The sequence below is a fragment of the Dendrobium catenatum genome, unplaced genomic scaffold (assembly GCF_001605985.2).
Source record: "Dendrobium catenatum unplaced genomic scaffold, ASM160598v2 fragScaff_scaffold_674, whole genome shotgun sequence".
Taxonomy (NCBI): domain Eukaryota; kingdom Viridiplantae; phylum Streptophyta; class Magnoliopsida; order Asparagales; family Orchidaceae; genus Dendrobium; species Dendrobium catenatum.
The window spans coordinates 719,800-744,488 of record NW_021319136.1 but is presented as its reverse complement, the minus strand read 5'-3'; the positions used below and the strand labels follow the sequence as shown (position 1 = coordinate 744,488).

Here is a 24,689-nt window from a genome sequence, read left to right as displayed (position 1 = left end):
ATTAGATTTTAGTTATGTTAAGAAAGGTAGAGGTTGACCTAAAAAGACTTGGTTAGAAAATATTAGAAATGATATTTTTTTATTAGATTTAAATGAGAAATTGATTTTTAACATGACACAATGGCGAAAAAGGATTCATGTAGCCGACCCCATGTAGTGGGACAAAGACTTGATGTTGTTGTTGTTGTTGTTGCGGAAGTTGTTCTACACTCACATGGACTAAACTAATCTTAATATTGATATATCCTTGACATTCTTGTTTGCACTTAGATGACAGATGCCACTATTGTGATTGCACCGCTTGTTACCTCATCAACATTCTCTATCCACTCTGACTCTATACTTACAAATCTGACAAATTACAAAACTATTATGGGCAATATACGATACTTAGTTTGAACACACCCAAATTTTAGCTTTTTTGGCTAAAAAATTATCTCAGTTTACCCCATGGCTAATCACTGGATTGCAATGAAATGGCTATTGTTCTTTCTATGCAGCACTATCAATTAAAGCATTCTCCTTCATCATGACTCGCCACTTTAACTTCATACATTCTTTGATAAAGAATGAATATACAATAAAGATAATTCATCTCTAAAAGTACCAATATCTTATATATTCACTGAAATCCTTCTCTTTGAGCGCCACGAAACAAAGTGCCAAATTTCGCTTCTACATCGAGGTTAAATACTATTCTATTACACACACAATCTTTGTGCTATGCTAGTTCTACTCTCTAGTCCCCAAACCTGACATCCACCTTTCTTAGGCCCTGATAATCTATTTCAATAATATGGGTGCCACGAAGCTCTGTGCAAATTCTTTCCTTCACTCATAGGTGAAATATGTGGCTATTGATTATCGAACAAAGTACTATATAATCATGAGTTTTTTCCCAACGATTTGGCTTGAGGCTCCATGTCCTTTTCTCTACTTTCTTGAATTATGATTTATAAGATAACTAAATAAGACTAATTTGACGTTCCCCAAATTCATAACATGCAAAATACAACATGCTGGAAATTGTTATGGCATGACTAGTTACCTGGCAATCCATCAAAATCAGATCAAATGGTGGATCATCCTTTGTTGGTTTCATTGCTATTTTTTCGCCATCACCCTGAGTGGAGCTATTAAAACTTCTTTTACACTCTTCTGTACAGAAGATTGGTCTTACAGCATTAACGGCTTGCATTCCGTCATGTACAACTACAACTTGGGCTCCCACCTTTTCCAACATTTTTGTTGCAACAAGCTGCAGTATCTGGTTATCTTCAGCAAGCAATATGCAGAGACCTTCAAGAGAATTTTGCTCTGGAACCATCTTATTCTGAACCATGTTTTCTGCTTTCCTACTACTAAATTTTATATCTTGATTCATGTTGGTTCTTGAACCTATGGAGTCTAGTTCTTGCTTCCCTTGATTGCAGTATTCTTTTTTCTGATTGTAAAGTGTAATTGCTGTTGATATAGTTTCTTTCTCATAGGTTTTTTTTTTCATGTTTATGGCATCATGCATATTTGACATTGTTTGACTTTGATATTTCTCCTTTCTGACATCATCTTTTCCGGAGATTAGCTGATCTTTGTCCACAATGACATCTTTATATAGATCTATTGTTGGTCTGCCCACGGAAAAGACTTCTGCATCATGGAAGTAATATGTCAATAACTTAGCCACGTTTTGTTGACCAGCTTTTACTTCGTAATTTCTTTCCAAGTCTTTGTGATTTTTATTTGGAGTACAAGCATCCACAAGATCTGTTTGTAAAATTTTTGGGCATTCTTGTTCCTGCACGCTGTTTGATAACTCACAATATTGATGGTTCACTGCTACATTATTTTTGGTTTCTGCAGGAAATTCGTTTTGTCCAATGCCCAACATTTCTGTGTCTGAATTGCTGGATTCGTCTGAGCTGATCATTTCAAACTTAATTGAATCTATTTCGTGGCACTCATGCATACTCTCTTCCTGACTCACATTCTCCACATCAATGGTTTGGTTTTCAAAACTTGCCTCAGTCGTGGCATTTTGCAAAATGTTTATCATCTTAGTCTTGTATAGTGGTTTGTTGACCATTAAATGATGTCCTCTCTGTCGCAGCTCTACTTTTATGGTGTTAGAAGTATCATGACTTAAAATCCATGCAAATTTTACAATTCCATGATATTGTTCTAGGAAATTCAGTTGGTCAATCCATATGTTGGTACTTTGGTCTAATATGCTTGTTTCAATCACAATGACAATATTTGAACTTGTCTGATTATGAATTCTGGTATGTTTAGAAACATCCTTTCCTTTTCTTGATATTGTTGCTGTTCTTGCTGAGCATTCTTCAAAGCAATTTCTAGCGCTCGTTTCACTATGACTAACTTGCTGAATCTTTTGTGCCAGCATATTCCACTCAGATGCTTCCCACGTGAAAATTCCATTATCCCTTAGCCATTTTGACATGATATGTCTCGCTTTGTTGCTTTTTAGTGCAAGTAGTACCTGCACATGCTAGAGTAGAATTTAATAATGAGTGTGAGAGGCATTAACACATTTTAGAAAGTGGTATAACTTTGTTTCTTCTTTTAAGTTTCTTTTTAATCTTACTTGCCGTGAGTTTTTGATGCGCCGGGGGGGCCATAGCTAGGCCGGGGAGCTATTATTTAATATTTAAGGAATTAAAGGGGAGTTGTTCAGGAAGGTTTCTAATTAAGAGGAAGTTGTTTAGGAAGTTTCCTGATTAATGGGGAATTGTTTAGGAAGATTCCTAATCAAATGGTAGTTGTTTAGAAAAATTTCCTAATTGTGTTTATACTATTTAGGAAGTGTTTAATTGTTTAGGAAGGTTTCCTAAAATATGTTTAATTGTTTAGGAAGGTTTTCTAAATCATGTTTAATTGTTTATGAAGGTTTCCTAAATTATGTTTATGTTGATTAGAAATGTTCTAATTATGTTATTGTATTCTAGGGCTATTTAAGAGGGAGTTTGTCTATGATTTTGATGGACCGGTTCAGTCCATAGCAACACCGGCCCTTAAAGGGCCGGTTCTCACTTACTGCAGGCGGAGAACCCGCCTGCCTGGGCGGACAAGCTAAGGGGGGAAAGCTCTCGGGTGGGCCCCTTGGGCCCACCAAATTGAAGAGAAAGGTTGTGGTGTTTGCCCTAGGGGTAATGAGGGGATTTTGAGGGGTTCATGTGAAAGTTAATTTATGGTATGATATAGCTGAGTTTATTTTCCTATTGTTTGTTGTGAGTTCCTAACGACGCTTAGGGTTTGTGGGAGAGCTGATCTACCTCTCAAATAGTAGATCAATTGTATATTGCTTTTTTATTGAAGGGTAAATAAGAAAATTAGCCTTATCTTTGTGTTCCTATGTTCTTCTTCTCTTTTATTTATTGTTTTTTACTTTCAAACACATCAAATCGGTATCAGAGATATGCCATTATGTTCATGAAGATGCAATCCAAACTCCACCGGTGGTTCCAATTGCTAACCATAACCCGTAATCGACCGAGATTCCCTTTTGCTGAATCTAAGGGAAAATAAATCTGATGGGAAGAGTTCGATAAGGAGAGTTTCTTTCATCATAAACTACCTACTAGGGCTCCGATTAGGGGTGTCAATTTTTGACACGACCCGAACCCGACCCGGAAAAAATCCGGGCTCGGGTCAACCCGGACCCGAAACGGGTCGGGTTCAACAAATCAACCCGTTTTAAAAATCTGGTCTGGTTCGGGTTGACTCAGCAACCCGAAAATGACCCTAAATTGACACGAAAACTCCTATTTGAGTCGGAAACCCGAGTTTTACCCATTTTTTACCTGATTTTGACCCGAAAATCGAAGAATGACCCGATTTTGACTCGAAAACTAGCAATTTTAGGTCAACTTCGGGTCATTCGTGTCGGGTTGGGTTGACCCGGACCCGAAACGGGTTCGGGTTGGGTTGACCCGGACCCGAAACGGGTTCGGGTTCGGGTCCGGAAACCTGACCCGTTTTTAAAAACGGGTCGGGTTCGGGTTGACCCGAACACTGCCGGGTTAGTTTTGAGTTCGACCCGAACCCAACCCGTTGACCTGAATTGACACCCCTAGCTCCGATAAGGGGTGAATTAGGGGTTCCGGATGGAGGGACAACAAGAAGAGAGTTTTATGGTGGAGGTGATGGAGTGGTCGACCACTATGGGATGCCTTTTGGGTAAGGGGAGTGGACGACCAGAGAAAAGGGGGACGGGCTAAACCATCAGGATCGGGTCATGTGAGGCAAGAAAGGTTGGATTCACACCCCCCCTACATAAGGGGAAATATGGAAGGATCACAACAACTGTTACACTGGAGGAGGAGGAAGCTATTGGAGCGGTGGTGATCCTAGGGTCACTGCATCTTAGTTTTGATGTGAAACAAACTGAATATCTTACAGCAAGAGCTGCACCTATTCACCTGGTTCTCAAGAATTTAGTTCATATGGTGGAATAATGGATGTAGATCCACATACTTTACTCATTCTTGGCAGTTCTCAGCATGGTACATTATATTTAGCTTCAGTTTTAGGAGCTCCAAGGCAGAATATTGATGATCTCATCTATACTCAAGGTTCAAATATTGCTTATGGTGTGAGTTTACCCCTATGGCGTGATTATATGTCGAGGAAAGGCCTTCATGGGTATGCTGGAACTGACTACCAAGGGAGCATTTTTCCACATGACCATCTAAATATTGGAGTCCCAACAATTGCTGAACGAAAGGATGATAAAAATGCTTTTTGTCAAGAACTTGATATGCGTGAAGAGGAGCGCCGTTGGGATATGTTGTGGGAGAGGGAACGAGAGAAGGAACGTGAAAGGGATTATTTGTCCATAAATAAGAGGTTATCACTATCTCCTGAATTTATAAAGAATGAATTGTTGCGGGCTATAGAATAATGGAATTGAGATTCACTGCCTTCAAGGAAGAGCTAGTTGCTTCTTTTAATCATACTGCGGGTGCTAATTGTTGTACCAACCATATTTCTAATTTAGCATCTCAACATTTTGGAGCAGCGGAATTAAACAACTTATTTTTTGAGTTTCTAGAGTTGTGCACAAATAACATTCACGTCGACACTGCAAAGATGCAGTAGACATCCTTGAATGATTCAAGAAATATTAACCAAGCTGCAAAAGGAAAGTTTTCTCTCCTTAGTGCAAAATATGATGTAGTTAATCACGTAATAGCCATCGTTTCTTCTACTAAAGTAGCCCAAGCTAAGTCGCATAACTCATCAAAGAGTGAGGATTCCTCAGATTTAAGTGATAGAGATAGCCCCAATGGTGTAAGAAGTTGGCCAGTTGTATGATTTGCAACACCTAGAAGATATGTTTCACCAATGCGGCGTATCAAGGTAGGTAGATTGGGTTCTCGTAGGTCTGTTATAATTACCATTAAGAGCTTCGATTATTTTCTGAACATAGAAAAAACAATAACTAATAGAGATGTTGATCCAACCGAGAGTAGGGATGATGAAATGGAACATCTACCTGAAAATGAGTGTTCAAGATGCTATCAGCCTTTTTGAGCTCAAACAAAAAGATGGAAATGCAGATATTCAAAATAGGAAAACTTCAGAGGCATTCGTTCATGCCAACAAATCTGTCTTATGAAGATGGAGTGCGTGAATGGTAGTTCCTTTAAGTATTCTATACAGGAAAAAACATCGGATTCTTGCCATCAGATTGCTTATGGTAACTTGGACCATGAAGTGGAGGAGAAAAAAGAATATGAGGTGAAGGCCAAGCCTTCAAATCCAAAAAGTATTCAAGTTGTTATGTTTGAAGAGATCGTCACTGCAGAACCACTGCAAGGTGATGGTCCTACTGAACCTGTTGTTACTTCCATTGATGTGGAGGGTAAAGATTGTACATCGACTGAATGGAATCAACAGCAGGGGGCAGATTTGAATGGCAAATGCTTATGAAAACGATGGAGAGAAGCAAGGCTAATAAATACCTTGATGCCAAAGTTGGTATTGATGATTTGTTAGAAATATTTATAGATCAAAAAGGGGGGTTTTATAGCCAATATAAAGAGAAAAGGGGTGAGAAACTTCGAGCTGAGAATGCTAGAAACCGTGCAGCAAAACAATCACAATTTAAGGTGACGCATGAGACACTGGAGCAGAACAAAGCAGCAATGACATCCAGATCCATTAAGGCTATGGTTAAGCCAGAATTTGTAAGTCTCTCTCAAAGACCATGGAGAAATTCATCTCCACCGATCATGTTGAAGGAACTTTCTAAGCCAACAAGTTCGAAGAATGTCTCACCTAAATCATCTTCTCCAAACATCGAGAGCGCTTTGCAATCAATCCCTCTGAAGAGAAAGAATTGAACACTGTTAGCTACAAGCTCTTTTGTGGTTTCTTCTAGTAGCATTTCAAGCCACCAAAGACCTCAGCCATCAAATTCTCCATGTCAGTCATGCCCGAAGTCTAAGAAGTCATTGAGGCGTGCGATAGGAGATTACACTTCGTCTTCACTACCCCTTACTTTGATAGAGGACATAGAGATCATTTTGAAGCCCCTGGAAGTAGAAGGGATGCGCCGATGGGAAACAAGTATTGATATGCCAAGAGGGCTCATAGCTAGGCCGAGGTAGCTATCATTTATTATGTAAGGAGTTAAAAGGGAGCTGTTTAGGAAGGTTCCTAATCAAGAGAGTTGTTTTGGAAGGTTTCTAATTAAGGGGGAATTGTTTAGAAAGATTTCTAATCAAGAGAGAGTTGTTTAGTAAAATTTCCTGATTGTGTTTATACTATTTATGAAGTTTTTAATTGTTTAGGAATGTTTCCTAAAATAGATTTAGTTATTTAGGAATGTTTCCTAAATCATGTTTAATTTTTTAGGAAGGTTTCCTAAATCGTATATAATTGTTTAGGAAGGTTGCTAAATTATGTTTATTTTGATTAGGAATGTTCTAATTGTGTTATTGTTATTCTAGGGCTATTTAAGGGGGAGTTTGTCATGGTTTAGGATATGATGTGACTGAGTTTATTTTCCTAGTATTTGTTGTGAGTTCCTAATGGGGTCTAGGGTTTGTGGGAGAGCTAATCTACCTCTTAAATGGTAGATCAATTGTATCTTGCTTTATTATTGAAGGATAAATAAGAAAATCAGTTTTATCTTTGTGTTCCTATGTTGTTCTTCTCTTTTATTTGTCATTTTTACTTCCAAAACGCATCAGTTTCTCTCTTTTACATTATATTTCCAAGACTCTTTTCATGAATAGTGTGTGAGAGAATAAAAATCTAGACACGTGCCAATATAGTTTGATTGTTATCAGTTACAAATTCATACTCAACAAGTCACTATAGTAGGGGTGTCAAAATGGGCATTCGGGTCAAGTTTGAGTCGAAACCAGAATTTTACCCACCCAGGTTCGATAGCAGACCCGAACTGGTTTTGTAAACGGGTCAAAAACTCAGACCCGAACTAACCCACTGGGTTTCCGGGTTGACTCGACTCGTCCTATGAAACCGCAACTACGAGATTGCGAGATGCGCAATTACAATATGAACTGGCAAGGGCGTGGGTGTGAACAACCTAGCGGGCGAGCGCTTGGGTGCGAGCGGCAGAGCGGGTGAATGCGCGAGTGCGGCTTGCGCGAGCCATGCGGTGTGAGTAAGTTGTGTGTAGGGCCGCGGGCGAGTGAGCTATCACGTGAGTTGTGTGCATGGTGCGGGAGTAGTCGGACGGGGTTTAGGCACGAGTCAATTCGGGTTGACTTGAACCTAGCCCGAATTATAAATTGGCCCAAAAATAGGACCACCCGAACTTGACCTGTTTCTTTATCGGATTGATCCAAACCAAGATTTTCCATGTCGGGTTTTCGATTTGTCACTAATTGACACCCCTACACTTCTGGTAAAGAGAATGCTTTTGATAATATAAAAAGTTTATGAGAAGTCACATTATTGGGGATAAACTAGCAAATGATAATCTATATAGGGGAGACGAAAGACTTGATGAGATAAGCATTAGTAGGGGTTATACATAAGGCACCCGACTCTATTTTTTTAAAAAAGAAAATATAAATGATTGTGCCCTAATTAGTGTAAACTTTAGAGGATGCTCGTGGAACAAGTGTTATATTAAAAGTTGAGTAAAAACTCAAAATAGTCCCTCAGCTATCAATAATGTTCAATTTACTCTTAAGAATTTCGCATTGCCCAATTTTAGTCCCTCAATTATTAGAAATTGAGCTAATTTGGTCCCTAACCGTTTAAATGAGCGAGACAGGCGACGATGAGGCTGTCGGGTTTGGCTTTTGAAATTAAGCTGGAGCTTTTAATATACAAAGATTTTTTTGTACTCTATAGTTGAGCAGCATGGCAAGGCACTTATATGGAAAAGGAAAGGAGTTATGATATGTTTTTAAAATTCTTTGATGAATGGTTAGCCTCAATACAACTAAAAAATCAAGCACTATCTCCATATTTTGGTAATTGTACGAGTTGGAAGACCATTTTATTTTCTGAGTATACGTATATTTTATTTTTGATTGTGCGAAAGCACAAGAAAGAAGGTTGAAAATGAATGATATATAAAGTATGTTTAATTACTTGTAATTTAGAGACTAGCCTCAGTAACTCAAGACACTCTAATAATGATAAAATTGAGCCAACTAAGCAATTTAATATCGACATCCACTTATAATACCTAAAGTATCCTTTATATTTAACTTTGGAGTTAACATTAGCTCTTATTTTAGGCTCTGAGACTGAATTTGCTCAGTATTTAATAGTCGAGAGTCTGAAATGGGGCAATGCAAAACTTTGTGACTAAATTAAACATTTATTGATAGCCGGAGGACTATTTCGAGCTTTTACTCATTAAAAGTTATAATTTGACAAATACAATATAAAATGATGCTTTTATCTTACCAAATTCACATGCTTAAATTCTCATAAATGAAAAGTTTAATGATTATTAAGGTTAACTTATTATATATATATATAATTAGTTTCTTAGTTTGATGTGTAAAACTTAATGCATTAAATGAAATATTTCAGGTAAGACTCCTATAGATAAGATGGCTTACATGAAAATTTTGTATATAGAAGAAGTTTAGTGAATGTGAGTAGCTATATAGAGATCCTATGCATTTGATTCTAGTTCAATTGTTTTGGAAAAGTTTGGAGTAAATCTGAATTTTATATATTTAAAATTGTGATTGATAATTAGTGTTTCTTTGTAAAATTTGGATGATATTTTATTAGATTGTTTTAACTATTGTTTGAAAGAAATTTAAATAGCATTCAACTGTTTGTTCCCAAATTGATATAGCATGTAATTGGGCTGGATCACAACAAGAAGCATTTGAGCATTTTTCTGTTTTGGTTGAAAATTGCTCCTTGATGGTTGAAAATTGCTCCTTGCTTGATCATTTTGCGATTTTTATGAAGAGGAATCATTGACATGCAAAACTAATATTTGGTTTAACTAAGATTCTAGAAGTAGACCATTAAGTTTTCTAATTTGTAATACACTCACCGTGAACCTGTGCTTGCTGAACTCTGGCTTTATGTTCTTTCCTCTGTCGCCATCTGAGATTCCAAGTACTAAGTACAGTTGTATTAAAGTCCCAGGACTATCTTTCTTCACAACTTCTATTTTTCCGCCCATCTTGTTAACCTGAATGTATTAACATGTCAATTTAAACTATTAAATTGATAAACAGAATTAAATAAAAAAATGAAGCAGAACTCGTCAATTGAATATTATTTAAAATTGCAAAATACAGATCAGTTTCCCTAGTCAAAATGGAAATTTCTCTTTAATGGCAGAAATGCTATCTGAAGTTTAATAGCTTAAGAACAACAAGCACATTTATTTTCAAATTTAATAATATGACATGAAACTGAATTTTTTTTAGGGTTTTTTACTCTCACATTCTCTTTGGAAGGAGAAGGGTCGGTGCCACCCGAGCTATTATTCTTTGGCATGAAATTGAAATGATTGTCATCTCTTTTTGCCCCTTTTTATGCTAAATTTTGAAAATTTTAAAATAGGGACTGCTTATCATCCTTTGGATTGTTTCTAACAACCCCCAAATTCTTACTTCCACTTCATAAAAAAGTACAGGAGGCGCACTTTGACTCAATTCTTTGCTGCATGAAACAAGTGCTCGTCATGTTATTGATGAAATATTACTTTTTTGTAACTGTTTCTTTGATTTTGGAAGGAAAATATGTTTCATTATTCTGAATTTCTGTCGGTAAAATTTCTTTATCTTCATATGCAAACATGTCAAGAAATGTGAAGATTTGAATAACAAGACACAAAAACATTCTCTCTAGCAATGACAATGGAGTGATGAAACTTTCCTATCTCTTCGAAGTATGACAATCAATTTTATTGTTTCGTGGTTAAGTAACTGACCATGGTTCTCTTCATTACTCTACTTATTAGCTGCAAAACAATTTGGACTTTATTGACCTTCTAGTATAGTAATGCCTTCCACAATACAAATATACAATTATTATTATTATTTAACTGTGGAATCCACATTGCTTGAATAAAAGGAGTTTATGCTTATCTTCATTTGATATAAAAATTTTAATAAGTTGCGAATGGGATAGGCTGTTTAGTTCCTAAAATTTTGACTTACCAAGTTCCGCACAATGCATAAGCCAAGGCCAGTTCCTCCATGCCTGAAAACAGTGAAACACCTTAAGTAAATATCCTATTTGTATGCAAGGTTATGATTTCATTTTCACTTGGTGATATTTATATCTGTGTGCCGCTTGGTCTTTAACTATATGCAGCAATAGAAAAGTGCTGTATTGACCGAGCCTCAACCAGTCATAACACTAATTTATAAATTACTTAATACATTTGGAATCTAGTTAATCAAAGAAATTTTTTTTCTAATTTCTTACGTGCGTGTGGTTGATGGGTCACCTTGCTCAAAGCTTTCGAATACAGTTTCCCATTTGTTGGGATCTATTCCTGCCAAGAATTAGATAAAGGATATCCATAATCATGTTAGAAAATGCTGCATTCGCTTTTAAATGTGCAAGGGAGAAGAAACATACCGCATCCTGTATCTTCAACTTCAAACCAAATAGCAATTGCATTCTTCTTCTCAGAGTCTGTTTTCAAATCAATTACATTTTGTTTTGTCTTTTTGATATGTGCATGTGCTGGCATCTTTTGACCCATAGGCCACTCAGGACTGCTGGAGTTTTTTGCAGTTGTACACCATCCCCGCAGGATTATATGGCCCTCTAGAATTCATTGTAAAATTGCAATCTATTAGCATTCTCTGATTATAATATTAAAATGCTGGTTCTATGCAATGAAAGGTTTTCCCTATGTTTTGTTTCAAATTTGTGAAGATTGCTTTAGCTTTGCCTCGTTAGAAGCACCAATAAAGAGCTAGTTTTTTTATTTACTGTCTGATTGATTTCCCTGTGTTCTGTGCCAATCTTTTGAAAATAGCATTAGCTTTGGCTCTTTGGAAGCACCAATCACAAGGTAGTTGTGTGAGTGATTGTGATATTTCTTTGCAATTGGATGTCAATTTTGTACATTGTAACGAAATGTGGTTCACTAGTTACTTTGATAAGTTCATAATCGAGTTCTGTTAAAAAATGATTATATTCTAGTCTGTTGCAGGCAGTTTCTTACTTCTTTTTTCAAAGTCTGAAACCACTCTAGGAATGACCAATCAGAACCCATACATTTTTTTTATTTTACTTTATAACATTGTGAGCTCTGAAATTTTGGGCCCCGGCCTCTCCGCATTGTTCTTTCGAGGAGAGTTTTAACGGATGACATTCTAAGTTAATTTCTTAGAAGTCAAATTAGATTTAATACAATTTTTTTGATGATGCTCCTGTACTAATTCAAAGGGAAAAGGAATAAATGTCAAAAAATGAATGAAACAGAAAGGAATTGAATTAATTTGAAAGGCTTACTACAAGGATGTACTACATATAAAATGATATATATGTTTAATTGTATAAAAAAAAATATGTATGTGTATTTTATATATGCTTAAATGTTATATATATCAATGGTGGTTATCCACTAAGTTTATTATGTAAACTAAAACTGTAATACTAAAATTTTCAGGTAAGTCTCTAATAAGTAGAAATGGTTGAAAGAGAAAAATAAGTCTACAGAAGATGACGATCAAACAAAAACAGGTAAAACATGGTTTATGTAAATGTTCAAATGTGAAAGTTGTGTTAGTGGCCCTTCAATTTTTATATGGGATGGAGATGATAAATTGTTTTGAATATGAAATAAATGTATTAAATGTCTAACTGTTCGTTCCCGCCTTGTTAATTCGAGTCTATGGGCCGAATTGTGAAAGGTTGAGGCAAAACTTTGATGGGAATAGCAAGGAGAAGAGCTCAATGAGAGAGGGAGAATGGGGTTGTGACTTGTTGAGTGCAAGTAGTAGGGAGAGTGAGATGGAGGGGATTTGTGTAGGTCCTGTAAGGGTATGGGAGATCGACACACGAGAAGGGGAAGCTCATGAGAATGGGCGGTCATTTACGTTGTTGGGAGTGATCAAGGGAGAGAGGTCCCTGGAGTTTGTTTTTTGGGGATCAGGACCCTTTTTTGTACGCTACCAACTAAATGACAAGACTTGAAAAATGGCGAGATGTCCAACAACGCTACCATGTACAAGTTAGCGGAATTTAGGGGATATTTGGGTAGAGGTCATATATATATATATATATATATATATTACTTTTTTTAATTATTATTATTTTTAGAAAAAACTAAGAGGGTAGAAATAATTATTTGAGTCAACTCACATAAAATTTTGTTTTCCATGTGTCTTGAATGGTGTCATTGCTTTGTGTATAAGCAAATTTTGTGTTTCACTTTTGTATGACAACCCAAGTAATACAGGCATCTATCCAAAGTACTTTTGATGTTTCTAACACATCGGCACAGATCTTTTTGCAAACGTGTGGGTCCGAGTAATTTTTTACCGATATCATATCTGTTGTTCGAGATTTTGGCCGAGATTGATCGAATTGATTGTGAGAGATGTTTTTTTTGGTAATGTCAACATTTCAATTTTCAAATGCTTCAGCACAGTCCGTTTTGCAAGCGGACGACATTCGAGTGTTTGGAATGCGATTGAGTAGTTTGGACCCAGTTCATGCGACATTGCGCTAGTTGGCCCTTGTTCTCGTCGCCTTTAGACCAATTGAATGTGAGATGCATATGGAGGTTAACATTCAATTCTTAAGGTTTACTAAAGTGTTTTATTTATTTTTTAAATAATTAGATATTTGTGAATAATGGCTTGCTTATACTCCATTGTACTTTTTTCAATCAACCTATTCGGATGTTTGCTTGATATTTGAACTCTAATATTAAGATCTACTAATGGATGATAGCAAAACAGTTAATGCTCTCTCTTCACAATATAAAAAAAGTTATAGTATTTTTCTTGTGCTTTTATCATTTATCTCGTGCCCCCTACATTTTCTAATAGTGATTCCATATCTAACATTTATATTTCATAAAGTTCATAATGCATTTTCCTTTACATGTCAAGGTACTTCATCTTCATATTTTTATTTTAAACTTGTTCAGTACTTTGCAATAAATATCTTAATGGAATGTTTACACTATAGGCAAGCTCTGAAGTAATGTATTCATTTCTGTAAAACATATGTTCCACTTTGTTCAGTGTTTTGGTATTGTGCTAATTTATCATGATGGCAGGAAATGCTTCATCCCCATTGTAAACACCAGTTCAGTCAGTTCAGCTGAATTGAACTCTATTTAATACAGAGAGCGGAACAATTGAACGGGAGGAGAGGATTGCAGTCCAGGAAGACCGCAAGCAATGCCGCCCGCGTGCGCAAAATCCTAGATGGAGTCGGTTCGGGGTTCTGAGCGGAAGAGCGTGGACAGGAGTGAAAAAGAATGACTCCTCGTGAGTCTTATCTTTTTTTTTTTCCTCTCATTCCTTACATTCATTATCGTGTGAGAAAGTTTCTGTCGAGAGGAGTGGCTAAGAGGAAGAGGAATGGAAAAGAGGAAGAAATTGGAGGATAAAGAGATCAAATTCAAAGTTTAGAAGTCTTCTATCTCTGACGAAGGTGGAAAGTGAAGAATACAGGTAAAGTAAATCTTGTTTGAGAGTGGAGGAGAAGAAAATCATTGAGTGAAAGATTTTCATAAGTGAACTGAGAAAAGTGATTTGAAGTATATATCAAGTTCGAGATTTGGAAGGAAAATGAAGAATGTAAATAAAGTGGGTAATTTTTGTTATTTAATAGACATTACATGATTCTATTTTTATTTTATACAGCCTCTGTAATATTTATTCAATTTCAAATGATTGAGAGATTATTAAATTCATAATGGTATATGATAATATATATTCATTTAAAAGGACAAGGTAATATATATTGTGTGTGTGTGTGCGCGCGCGTGTGCGTGTGCGTGTGCGTGTGTGAAATATATCGAAAGAAAGAAATCTAAAATGTATATATATGAAACAGACGTAAATAAATGAAATGGAAAAGGTATATGCATGCAAACTACAAGAGTTCACTCTTTTATGGTATTGGCTTGTGTGTGTGTGTGAAATATATTGAAAGAAAGAAATCTAAAATGTATATATATGAAACAGACGTAAATAAATGAAATGGAAAAGGTATATGCATGCAAACTACAAGAGCTCACTCTTGTATGGTATTGGCTTGGGGAGCAACGTTCCCGTGCACATTAATTGGAAATGGAAATTATTGTACTTTTATTGGTACATTTTGACGGTGCTTCTATATAAATTGAAAGGAAATGGTACAAATGTTAACATAAATGAATGTATGGTAAAGAAAAAGGTATGAAATACATAAGTATGCTAAATGCATATGCTAAATATTATAAGGATGTGTAACATACAAGTGTTATGTATATTTTAATATTATATAAGAAATAAGAAAAAGAATGTGCTATTGTATTTCATTTATTTTTAAATGTTATAATGTTATATATTAATGATGATTATTCATTGAGTTTACTTTGTAAACTTACTCTATTAAACTAACATTTTCAGTTAAGTCTCATGATAAGTGAAACTGACAGAAAGAGGAGTATATTTACAGAAGACAGTGCTCAAATGAAAGCAGGTAAAATGTGTTTATGTTTAAATGCATATTCAATGTATAAATAGTGTTAGTAGTTTTTCAGAGTCTGAGGAATATTAGTTGTTACTGTTATGTGTAATTGTGAAAAAATATATTAACCGTCTGACTATTCGTTCCTGTCTCGTTAATTCGAGTATCTGGGCAGGGTCGTGACACTCAAAAAGATGTTTTTACCTTTACATACCTTTATGAATTGCTGGTAATGTTACTGAGTGCTATTACATTGCAATTTACTTCAAATTTTTAAATATTAAAAAAATTATTCATATTCCACTGCCAATATAGAATTGCTGGTAATAATTGTAAAAACTAGTCAGGTACTAACCAGATGTGAACTTGCTTGAGTTGCTAATTAGATTTGTAAAGATTTGAACTACTCTGGCTGAATCTCCTTTAACAATATTTGGGAGATCATCTGCAAGAAATTGGAAGACTTAGATACAAAAAGATGCAAATTAATATGATCAATTAATTGAAAAAAAAAAAGAGATCACGAATAATACATCTGAGCATTCTATTAGGAATTACTGATAAGTATCATTCATGCTGTATAGTTTACCCATTGATGCAACCCTAGGAATTTTATTTTATTATTATTTTTTTATATTTTAGTTGAACAACCCTAGGAATTGATTATACTATCACGACGGGTTTTGAAGTGGCAAAAATAATGATACATCAATTCTTTTAAATTTAACCGTTTTATTGGAATTTAACCAAAGTCAATGCAGTATCAACAGGCTCAATCTATAGGCATGCAAAGAATTAGATTTAGAATGATCTTATTATTAGATGTGGAGCTGAATTTCCTCACCAACATTGATTTACCAGGTTAATATAGACTATGTATCTGTTAAATATTTTTTCATGCATTCATAAAAACTCTTCTGAGCCTCTATAAACCTTGTTACCTAACAGCAGATACCATTTACATAAAATCTACAAGTTTGTTACCATGTTAATGGGAAAGCTCTTACTCACTAAAATACCCCTCTATTATAAACAGATGAACAAGTATAATGTTGTAAGGTAATACCAAATAAATGTGCACCACTCACTAATAGCTCCAATTACCAAATGCAATATGATAAGTGCTGAGGAAAGATCAAATTATTTTAACACAGCCTAACGCACTTCATGGTTTAGGATTTAACTAAATTGACAGGTTTTCTCTTCACTGTTTTTTTAGGGAAAATAGGGATATGGTTGATTGCGAGAAACAAAATAGTTCCAATTTTATACACTGGTATTTAGGATGCTGGAGAATAGAAGCGATAATACTAGAAGGTAGGATTATTTGGGATATCCTGGTGCTTTTTTATGAATTGAACTAGTTGACTCAAACATATGTAACTTGATGATGATCTTTCTTTTGTCACTATGTTATACTTGCTGAATATTTTACTTGGATCTGTGAACTTTAAAGACATACATTAGCTTACCAGATAGATCTAGTATGATGTCCACTTTTTGGTTCGCACATTTCACAGAGAAGATGTCAACAATTCCTTCGAGTTCTCTTCCCAAGTCAAATTCAGCTTCCTCAAGGATTAGTTTTCCAGATTCAACCTAGAATGATATTTTAGCAATAATGCCATGTTTTTAATTTGATGAGCAAGACATCAATTGAAAAAACAATTATTGTGCATGTTTGGAAAAGTATAGATTGTTCGTAAGTTCATAAAGTTCTAGTGCCATTCTAAATTTCGTCATTCTTACTTTACTGAGATCCAGGATGTTGTTGAGGAGCCGTAGTAAAGCAGTTGAGCACTTTCGAATCTGTGTGACTGTTGCTAGTTGCTCATTGGTGAGGCAGTCTTCATCCATGAGAATGTCTAACAGCCCTATGATTGCAGCCATAGGTGTTCGCAGTTCATGGCTGTATTATTGAGTCAAAAGCAGTTAGTTTGGCTTCATGATCAGAAATTTCTAAAATGAACTGGAACATGCAACTAGGACTACTGTTTAATAAATAGCCTTGTTGGCTTCTAATATCGTTCAAGTATTTCTTATTCACAATTTTTAGAATGCTTTATTTTAATCTTCTATTGATGCTCAGCTATTAACAAAACAGAGTTACTTAACTCTAACCTTCATGACTGAGATAAAAGAAAATTGAGTTTTTTTTTCTTTTCATTCACTGTTGGAGGATAGTAACCTTGCATGGTTCTTCAAAGTCTCCACAATCTTTGCTGGTGTTAGCAAGAGAGTGAAAGCCATACCAAAGTTTAACTCGATCTACTTTTTATCTCATAGCAAAAATAACCATTATTGGCAATTGACCGTTTCAGACTGATTTTCATTTAACTTCCTGATAGGCTGATAGCAATTGTCTAATGTTATTTATATGATCCCGGTGTTCGCTGTTCATGGCTTTTGTATTGAATCAAAACAGTAAGGTGGAGATCATTCTAGATACATGTTGATGAAGTACTTCTAAACTTAACTGGAATGTGAAAGCAGGTTTGAAATATTTAATTGGAGTTAGAAATAGCACTTTGGTATTTCATGTTTAGTCTTTTAGGATGGTTTAGTTTAATACTTTAATCTTCTACTAAGGTACAGCTAATGTAGAAAAGGACCAAAGAAATAGTTAAAAACAGTGGAAGGTTGATGCGAGTTACTGCATCCAAAATCTTCCGAAATCCATACATGTAGGTGATCTATAAGTCAAAAGCTGCCTTTTGGCAAAATAAGCAGACAATTATATGGAGACCATTTCCCAATTCTATACATGATATTTTTTTATGCCACATCAATTTAATTTTCCACGTACCTCATGTTTGCTAAAAATTGACTTTTGTAGTTGCTTGATGCCTCCGCTCGTCTTCTTGCATCTAGTTGACTTATAAGTGCAGCTTTTAGCTTCATTGCTTTTGAGACACCACTTGTCAATATCATAATGCAAACACATCCTATAGCAAGAGTACATATGGCTGCACATATTGATATCACCATCGTTGTAAAGCCTATATGATCAACCTTTCCCATTATGTATTTTCTTGGAATGATTATGACACCTACCTGGAGAACGTTTACATTATGAAGAGTTATAAAATCCTGGAAAGGATGCAGAAAAGTTGAAGTAGATCTAATGATGCAATTTGAGACAACATTAGTGATTTTTCTTTCTGCTGAGCCTTATGCATGGCATATTTGGATATATTTCCTCATTTATCTATAAACTCTACGGTATTGCTTAAGACCTCAACTTTTCTACCAAGAGACACAAGGGGCTCAGTTCTTCAAACTATTTGCTTTACGACAAGGCATGTGCACGTACAAATTTGCTTGTTTTACTTAAGTGTCTAGAAATCATTTATTTTGACTACCTTTTAGTATATCCAAGGTAGAACGCCTCAATCATTGTGCCTTGTTTTTGGAGATAAAAAAATTATTCACACTTAAAGAACTATACTTTTCTTTAGCTTCAACATATATTTCTTGCATTGGTGTTCATCAATAGGATTTTTTTTTTTAATGAGGCTTTGGCTTCCACACTTGCTTCCCCATATGCTAGGAACTTTTGAGATTGAATTTCTTAGGCAATGACTCCTGTCTCTTGAGGCAGCGAGACAATGACTCTTGCCTTTTGAGACAATGAGGACTATTCAAGTTGTTGACTAACATAATGATAGTTGATAAGAACATTCTTTTTAGTGACCCATTTTTTCTTAATTTGCTCATTTACAATCTACGCGTTAAAATGCAGCTTGCAGATAGAAAGATACTTTTTTCTCTTCAACTGCTCATTCTTTGACTTTATAAAATCATTCATAAAATAATTCAACTTTGCATCATTAATGTCGTAATTGGGGACTTCTTCTGGTGCACATTAGCAGGTTTCTTATAGCAGCTCGTAGATACTTGCTGTTGCTGGAAGTCTTCAGTATTTCCACAGAGATGATAATATGAAACATTTCTTCAACTGATCATTCTTTGACTCTGCAAAATCATTTAACTTTATATGCCTCGTGACACATTTGGAGTCTTCCTTTGATAATGTATCAGCATTTTTCCTTCGTACATCGAGTTGTCTTTGTACCCAATTGTCACTATCAGAGTCTGTTGGGATTATCATTTGGAGGACTTAGTTGTACTTGATCAACAAAACTTTTAGCTCTGATATGAAGTGAATGCGCTTCTCATCTACGTGGCTATCAGCTGCAGGGGTGCCGTGGTACTTGTTGCATGTTGTTGATTGTCACTGCTGCACATTTATGGCAGCTCTTTCGTCATAATTAGCAAATGCTTACGTTCATTGCACATCTTCAGTTTATGCTTGTCAGTAGCACATTGCACATGCATCTATGCTCGCAAGGGACCTACCATACTTGCAGCATGTCTATCATCACTGCTTCTAGGTATTTGTAGGGGACATTGCTTTTTGAAGGCTTTGCCACACTTGCTTATTGAAGGCTTGATTGTTGTTGCATATATGAATACCCTGATATTTGTTGCATGCTGCCTGTACCTGTATGTGGGTAGTGCTATCATTTGCAAGTGTTGATACAGATTACTTGCTACTTTCTGTAGGAAAAATGCTATGTACACCGTATGTTCTTCAATTATGCATGTCGGTACTTGCATTTACTATAGCTCTTCTATATTTGCCCATAGATAGCATATATTATGCATGACGGGTCCCCCATAGTAGTTTGTGGGTGCTTGCATCAGTTGTATAAACTCTACGCATATGTTGCAAATCAACTTTTGCTTGCGAGATCAGATGGTTGGAGTTTGCGGCTGGGGATGGGTCAGAATCGATGGTAGCTTCGAATAGGGGATTCAATTTGCGTAGGTTCTGCATCATGAGAGGAAGAAGTGGTCGAGAGGGCAAGGAAGGAGATCGGAGCTTGCGGCTTGGTGGAGAAGTGTGGTTGGGGTATTTGAATAGAGAAAGGAGACAAGAGAGTGCGGGAGATTGGCTTCAGCTATATGCGGCTAAAGGGCTGGTTGGCGGGATCGTGAGGTATGCGTGGAGTTTGCGACAATAGGTGGAATCGGGCAGAGCAAGAATTGAATTAGGGAGATCGGGATTTGCGGGCGTGTAAATGAACGAAGGGCTGCTATGGAGGAGCTTCCCCGCAAGATAAGTTATTGAATCGAACATAGGAGGCGCCGATCGGGCAACAAGACATATTAAGTTTGAAAGTTGGTTGTTTGGAGGGGTTTAGAATAGTCAAAGTTGTGAGGACAAAGCGATGGGTGTTTGTGATTTGAGGGAAAGGGTCCGACCGTGAGATTGAGATGTTAGGTGGCTTGCAACCGTGAAAGCAAAGACAAATAGAGCTTGATTTGTGGAGTTTTATCAATGCAGAAGCGGTTGTGAGGAATATGAAGAGAAGAAACAACGGGCGAAAGCGAGCTCAGTCGGATAACAACGTCGAAGATTGGAGCTTGTTCATCTTTAATCATCGAGCATACAACAACTATCGTGCAAGGAGGACAGGCCGACGATGCAAAGATCGTGGGAAAGGAACGAATAAAGAACATGAATGGTGTGCGAAGCTCGCCGTTGACGTGGGGCCGAATGTCCAACGAGGTAAGGTAAGTTTAATTTGATTTGAAATTTTAATTTTTTCCTTTTTTTTTTTAATTTTAATAATCATAAAAAATTATTATTATTATTAAAATATAAAAAAATTTGACAACAGAGAATTTCGCCTCGATCTCCGTGCAATTTCTCTAAATTCGCATGTTGTCGTCTCAAGATCTATGTCGATTTCGTCACACGATTTCCATTGAACGAATGTATTGTCCTTCTCTCGGACGTTCTGGACGAAATGACGAAGTCCGTTTTGCGATCGAACGTCATTTGGGCAGTGTTGCGCATCTTTTTCAGGCGTCGGTCATCAATTTCGACCAGTCTCATTCGATTTGGTTGTGAGGGCTTCCGATTAAGAGAATTTGATATTCTGATTGTAACCCCGTTCGACGATTGAAGATCGTTTGACCATTCAAGTGATGCGTCACGTGCGTCGACTGTCTTTTTTTTTGCCGATTTCATTCCTTTCCGCTCGTATTTATTATGTAGGTCAATGGGGTCAGCAAAAAGAATGTTTTTTTTTCTCAATTGTGTCCTATTGAGAGTTAAATTCTCATTTAAATTTAATAAAAAAAGATAATTTCTAATATTTTCTTACCAAGTCTTTTTAGGTCTATCTCTACCTTTTTTAACATAGGCCAAATCTAGTACATCTACTCTCCTAATCGGGTCATCAGAACGCCAACGTTTTATGTGACCAAACCGATGACTCTCGCTAATCTTATCTGTCACAAGAGCTACTCCAATTTTTTCACGTATATACTCTTTTCGCATTCTGTCTATAAAAGTGAAGCCACTCATCCACTTGAGCATCCTCATCTCTACAACACTTAACTTAATTTTATACTTCTCCTTTATGGCCAACATTCTGCGCCATAAAGCATTGTAGGTCTCACCATCTTATAGAATTTTCCCTTAGTTTGAGGGGTAATCTATTGACCATAACTTTGAACAATAGACTCGAGATATCTAAAACATATACTTTTATTAATGACTTGATCACCCAATGACACAATCTCTCCCCCCCCACACACACACACATACACACATACTAGATCTATAACTACTTAAATTACACTCCATGTATTTTGTTTTAGATCTACTCAAACGAAAACCTTTAAACTGTAAGGTTAACCTCCATAATTTAAGTTTACCTTCAACTTATTCTATAATCTTATCAATAGGAAGAATATCATCCGCAAAAAGCATACAACAGGGTACATCCTCTTATAAATTTCTAGTAAGAACATCCATGACTAAAGAAAAAATATACGGGCTTAAAACTGATCCATGATGTAATCTAACTGGAATAGGAAAATACTTGGTCAAACCACCTTTTGTTTGAACACAAGTAATAGCTCCTACATACTCATCCTTCATGACTTGAATATAAGTATTATTAATCCCTTTCTTTTCTAGAACACTCTGAACACTTCTCTTGGAACTTTATCATAAAATATTATATGTAGATCCTCCTTATTCTCTCTATTCTTCTCCATCAAACCTCTCAATAAATGTATAGCTTCCATAGTAGACCTATCCGACATGAATCCAAATTAATTTTGAGAAATATTATTAACACATCGTAACCTATGCTCAATAACTTTTTACCATAGTTTTAAAGTATGACACATTAACTTGATTCTTCTATAATTTGCACACTTTTGTGCATCACCTTTATTCATAAAAATATGAATCAACCCACTCCTCCACTCATCTGTAATCCTTTTAGTGTTCAAAGTAGTATTGAAAATTTTTGTAAGCCAAATTTTTTTTCTCTCCTAAGCATTTTCATGTATCTAGTGGATTATCATCAGGTTCAACGGCTTTTTTGTAGTAATTTTTATCAAGATCGAGGCATTTTGAACTAGACTTACGTGATACTATACTTGTTATCCTTCGTTATCATCACATTAAATTAACTGGGCCATAGGTCTTTCTTTAATAATTTTGATATTTCGAGCACATTGGCATAGTATATTTCATGAAATGTGCAATGTTTGGTTATTTTTTATGCAAGCGGGGCATTCTAAAATAGTTTTGCATGACAATCATCCATTAGCTGCCATTTTTTACCAAGTCTGTTCAAGTCGACCTGTGAAACAGCTACGGAGTTCAACAGCTTTTGGTCCCTTTCATTCAAGTGAACTAGATATTTTAGTCTTTTGGTGAATTTATACCATTCATCTATGTTTGAATCAAAGGGATGAGTACTCAGCCAATAGACTTCATTTTGAACCTTTTAAATTTAAGATCACCTTTTCTGAAATGTCAGCTGTTAAAAACACTTGCACACACAAAATTCATTGAAATATAACTAATAAATTCTTTGGGCACATCAATGAAATGAGATGCAAGTTTAATTGTTTTAAATGTCAGTCTACCAAAAGATGTACTATGAAAAAGGTTTAACATTATTTTTCTTGAAATAGTGATATGGTGGTAGATAAACTCTTCTTACCAATGGAAGCCTCTTTAAGTTTAGGAAAAAGGAGTCTATGTAGTATGTCTGATTACGCAGATCAACATTTGTAGCATGAACTTCATTGTTCATGGGAAATTTATCTCCATATGTGTTTTGCAACCACTTAGCTCCAGACCTTATAATTTGATCGTCTGAATCATTAGCCATCATGAGCTTTAGACCATTTGATGTATTCTTTAGGAGTGGTGCGTCTGTCGATGTAGCAAGGACGTGGCCTTCCCTAGTAGTCAGATACATGTAGCCACTATGGATATCTACAAGTTCTTTCATCAGCTGGCTCACGCTTTTTAGTGCTGTGGTAACTCCAACAACTGCTTCTATGCTTCCTTTAGAAGGATGTTTTACTGGTAATGCTGCTGAAAGCAGTGGTGATTCAGTGGATTTACTCACTGCAACACGCCAAGAAGCTGTACCATCATGGATTTGTTGTTGTCCTGCTATACTTATGAGTTTATCTGAAGATATTTGTTGAGGATTACCGATCCTTTCTCCTGTGATAGGGTCTAGTGGAACCCTGTACCATATCTCTGAGCTATTAACATTTTGAGCTGTAGAAAAATCCTCCATGACTTCCCTTTCTTTGGTGTGGTTAACCGAGTAACTTACTGATGCAGAATATATGTAGAATGTGTTGTTATTCTTGCGATCTCGCTGAAATGCCTGGGAAAAGCCACTTTTGTAACTTACTGTGATAGAATTTAGAGTTTTTCTGCTTGCAAAAAGAGCCCATGTTATCTGCCTCATCTCCTGATATAGCTGTACAAGCCAAAATTTTCAAACAATAGGTTATGTCAATGTTAGAAATTTTGGAAATTCAGCCTTCAAAAGTAATGACCAACACCTTGGGAAATATAAATCTACCTCGCCTTGCTGCCATTGGGAGATTGAGTTTCCATGACGGCCTATCACATATTCAGAAAGCTTGACTTGTGCAATAGTTATTTCCACTGTGGAATTTAGAATATTCCACATTCTTAATATTGGTCTCTGGAGGAGCTCATAACGAAGGCCGTAGGCTAAACTATTTAGAGATTTTGTTGTATATTGCTTTGTGAAGTGCCAAGTCAGAACGGTTAACATTGCTATTATGATAGCCAACATGACCTACATCAGCAAATAGCATTAAGCAATTTTATTACAACTTCTTTGAAATGTTTGCTCTAAAACAATTGGAAATGTAGCTCGACTAATGCTGCATTGATAATATGCTATTGTTAAATCTATTGTGGACCCAATATCCATTGCAACACTAGCACGGTACTATAAAAAATTTAATTGTTATTTTGTAGTTTAAAAATAAAGTTAACTATGAATTTGGGCCTGTACGTACACTTAAAAGGCCTTCCGCATTTGTGTTGGATCGGTGTCAAAATTATATCTAGTGATTAATGATGATGTTTATTAAATACTTTTGAAAACAAATTATTTTGTCCTTAAACCTTTATGAGTATGATATATATATATATATATATATATATATATATATATATATAT

General features: G+C 35.8%; 1 protein-coding gene across 1 annotated transcript in view; it reads right to left on the bottom strand.

Moving 5' to 3' along the window:
- LOC110114670 (histidine kinase 1) overlaps positions 1-24,689 on the bottom strand; it is a 32,852-nt gene that overhangs the window by 5,117 nt on the left and 3,046 nt on the right. Inside the window, exons 2-12 of the mRNA XM_020847621.2 lie at positions 24,057-24,299; positions 23,172-23,951; positions 17,939-18,186; positions 16,882-17,041; positions 16,605-16,731; positions 15,488-15,577; positions 11,068-11,259; positions 10,912-10,981; positions 10,641-10,683; positions 9,524-9,664; positions 1,049-2,497 (exon numbers count right to left, since the gene is read on the bottom strand). Coding sequence (XP_020703280.2) covers positions 1,049-2,497; positions 9,524-9,664; positions 10,641-10,683; positions 10,912-10,981; positions 11,068-11,259; positions 15,488-15,577; positions 16,605-16,731; positions 16,882-17,041; positions 17,939-18,186; positions 23,172-23,951; positions 24,057-24,299 — 3,543 coding nt within the window. The remainder of the gene's footprint in view (positions 1-1,048; positions 2,498-9,523; positions 9,665-10,640; positions 10,684-10,911; positions 10,982-11,067; positions 11,260-15,487; positions 15,578-16,604; positions 16,732-16,881; positions 17,042-17,938; positions 18,187-23,171; positions 23,952-24,056; positions 24,300-24,689) is intronic.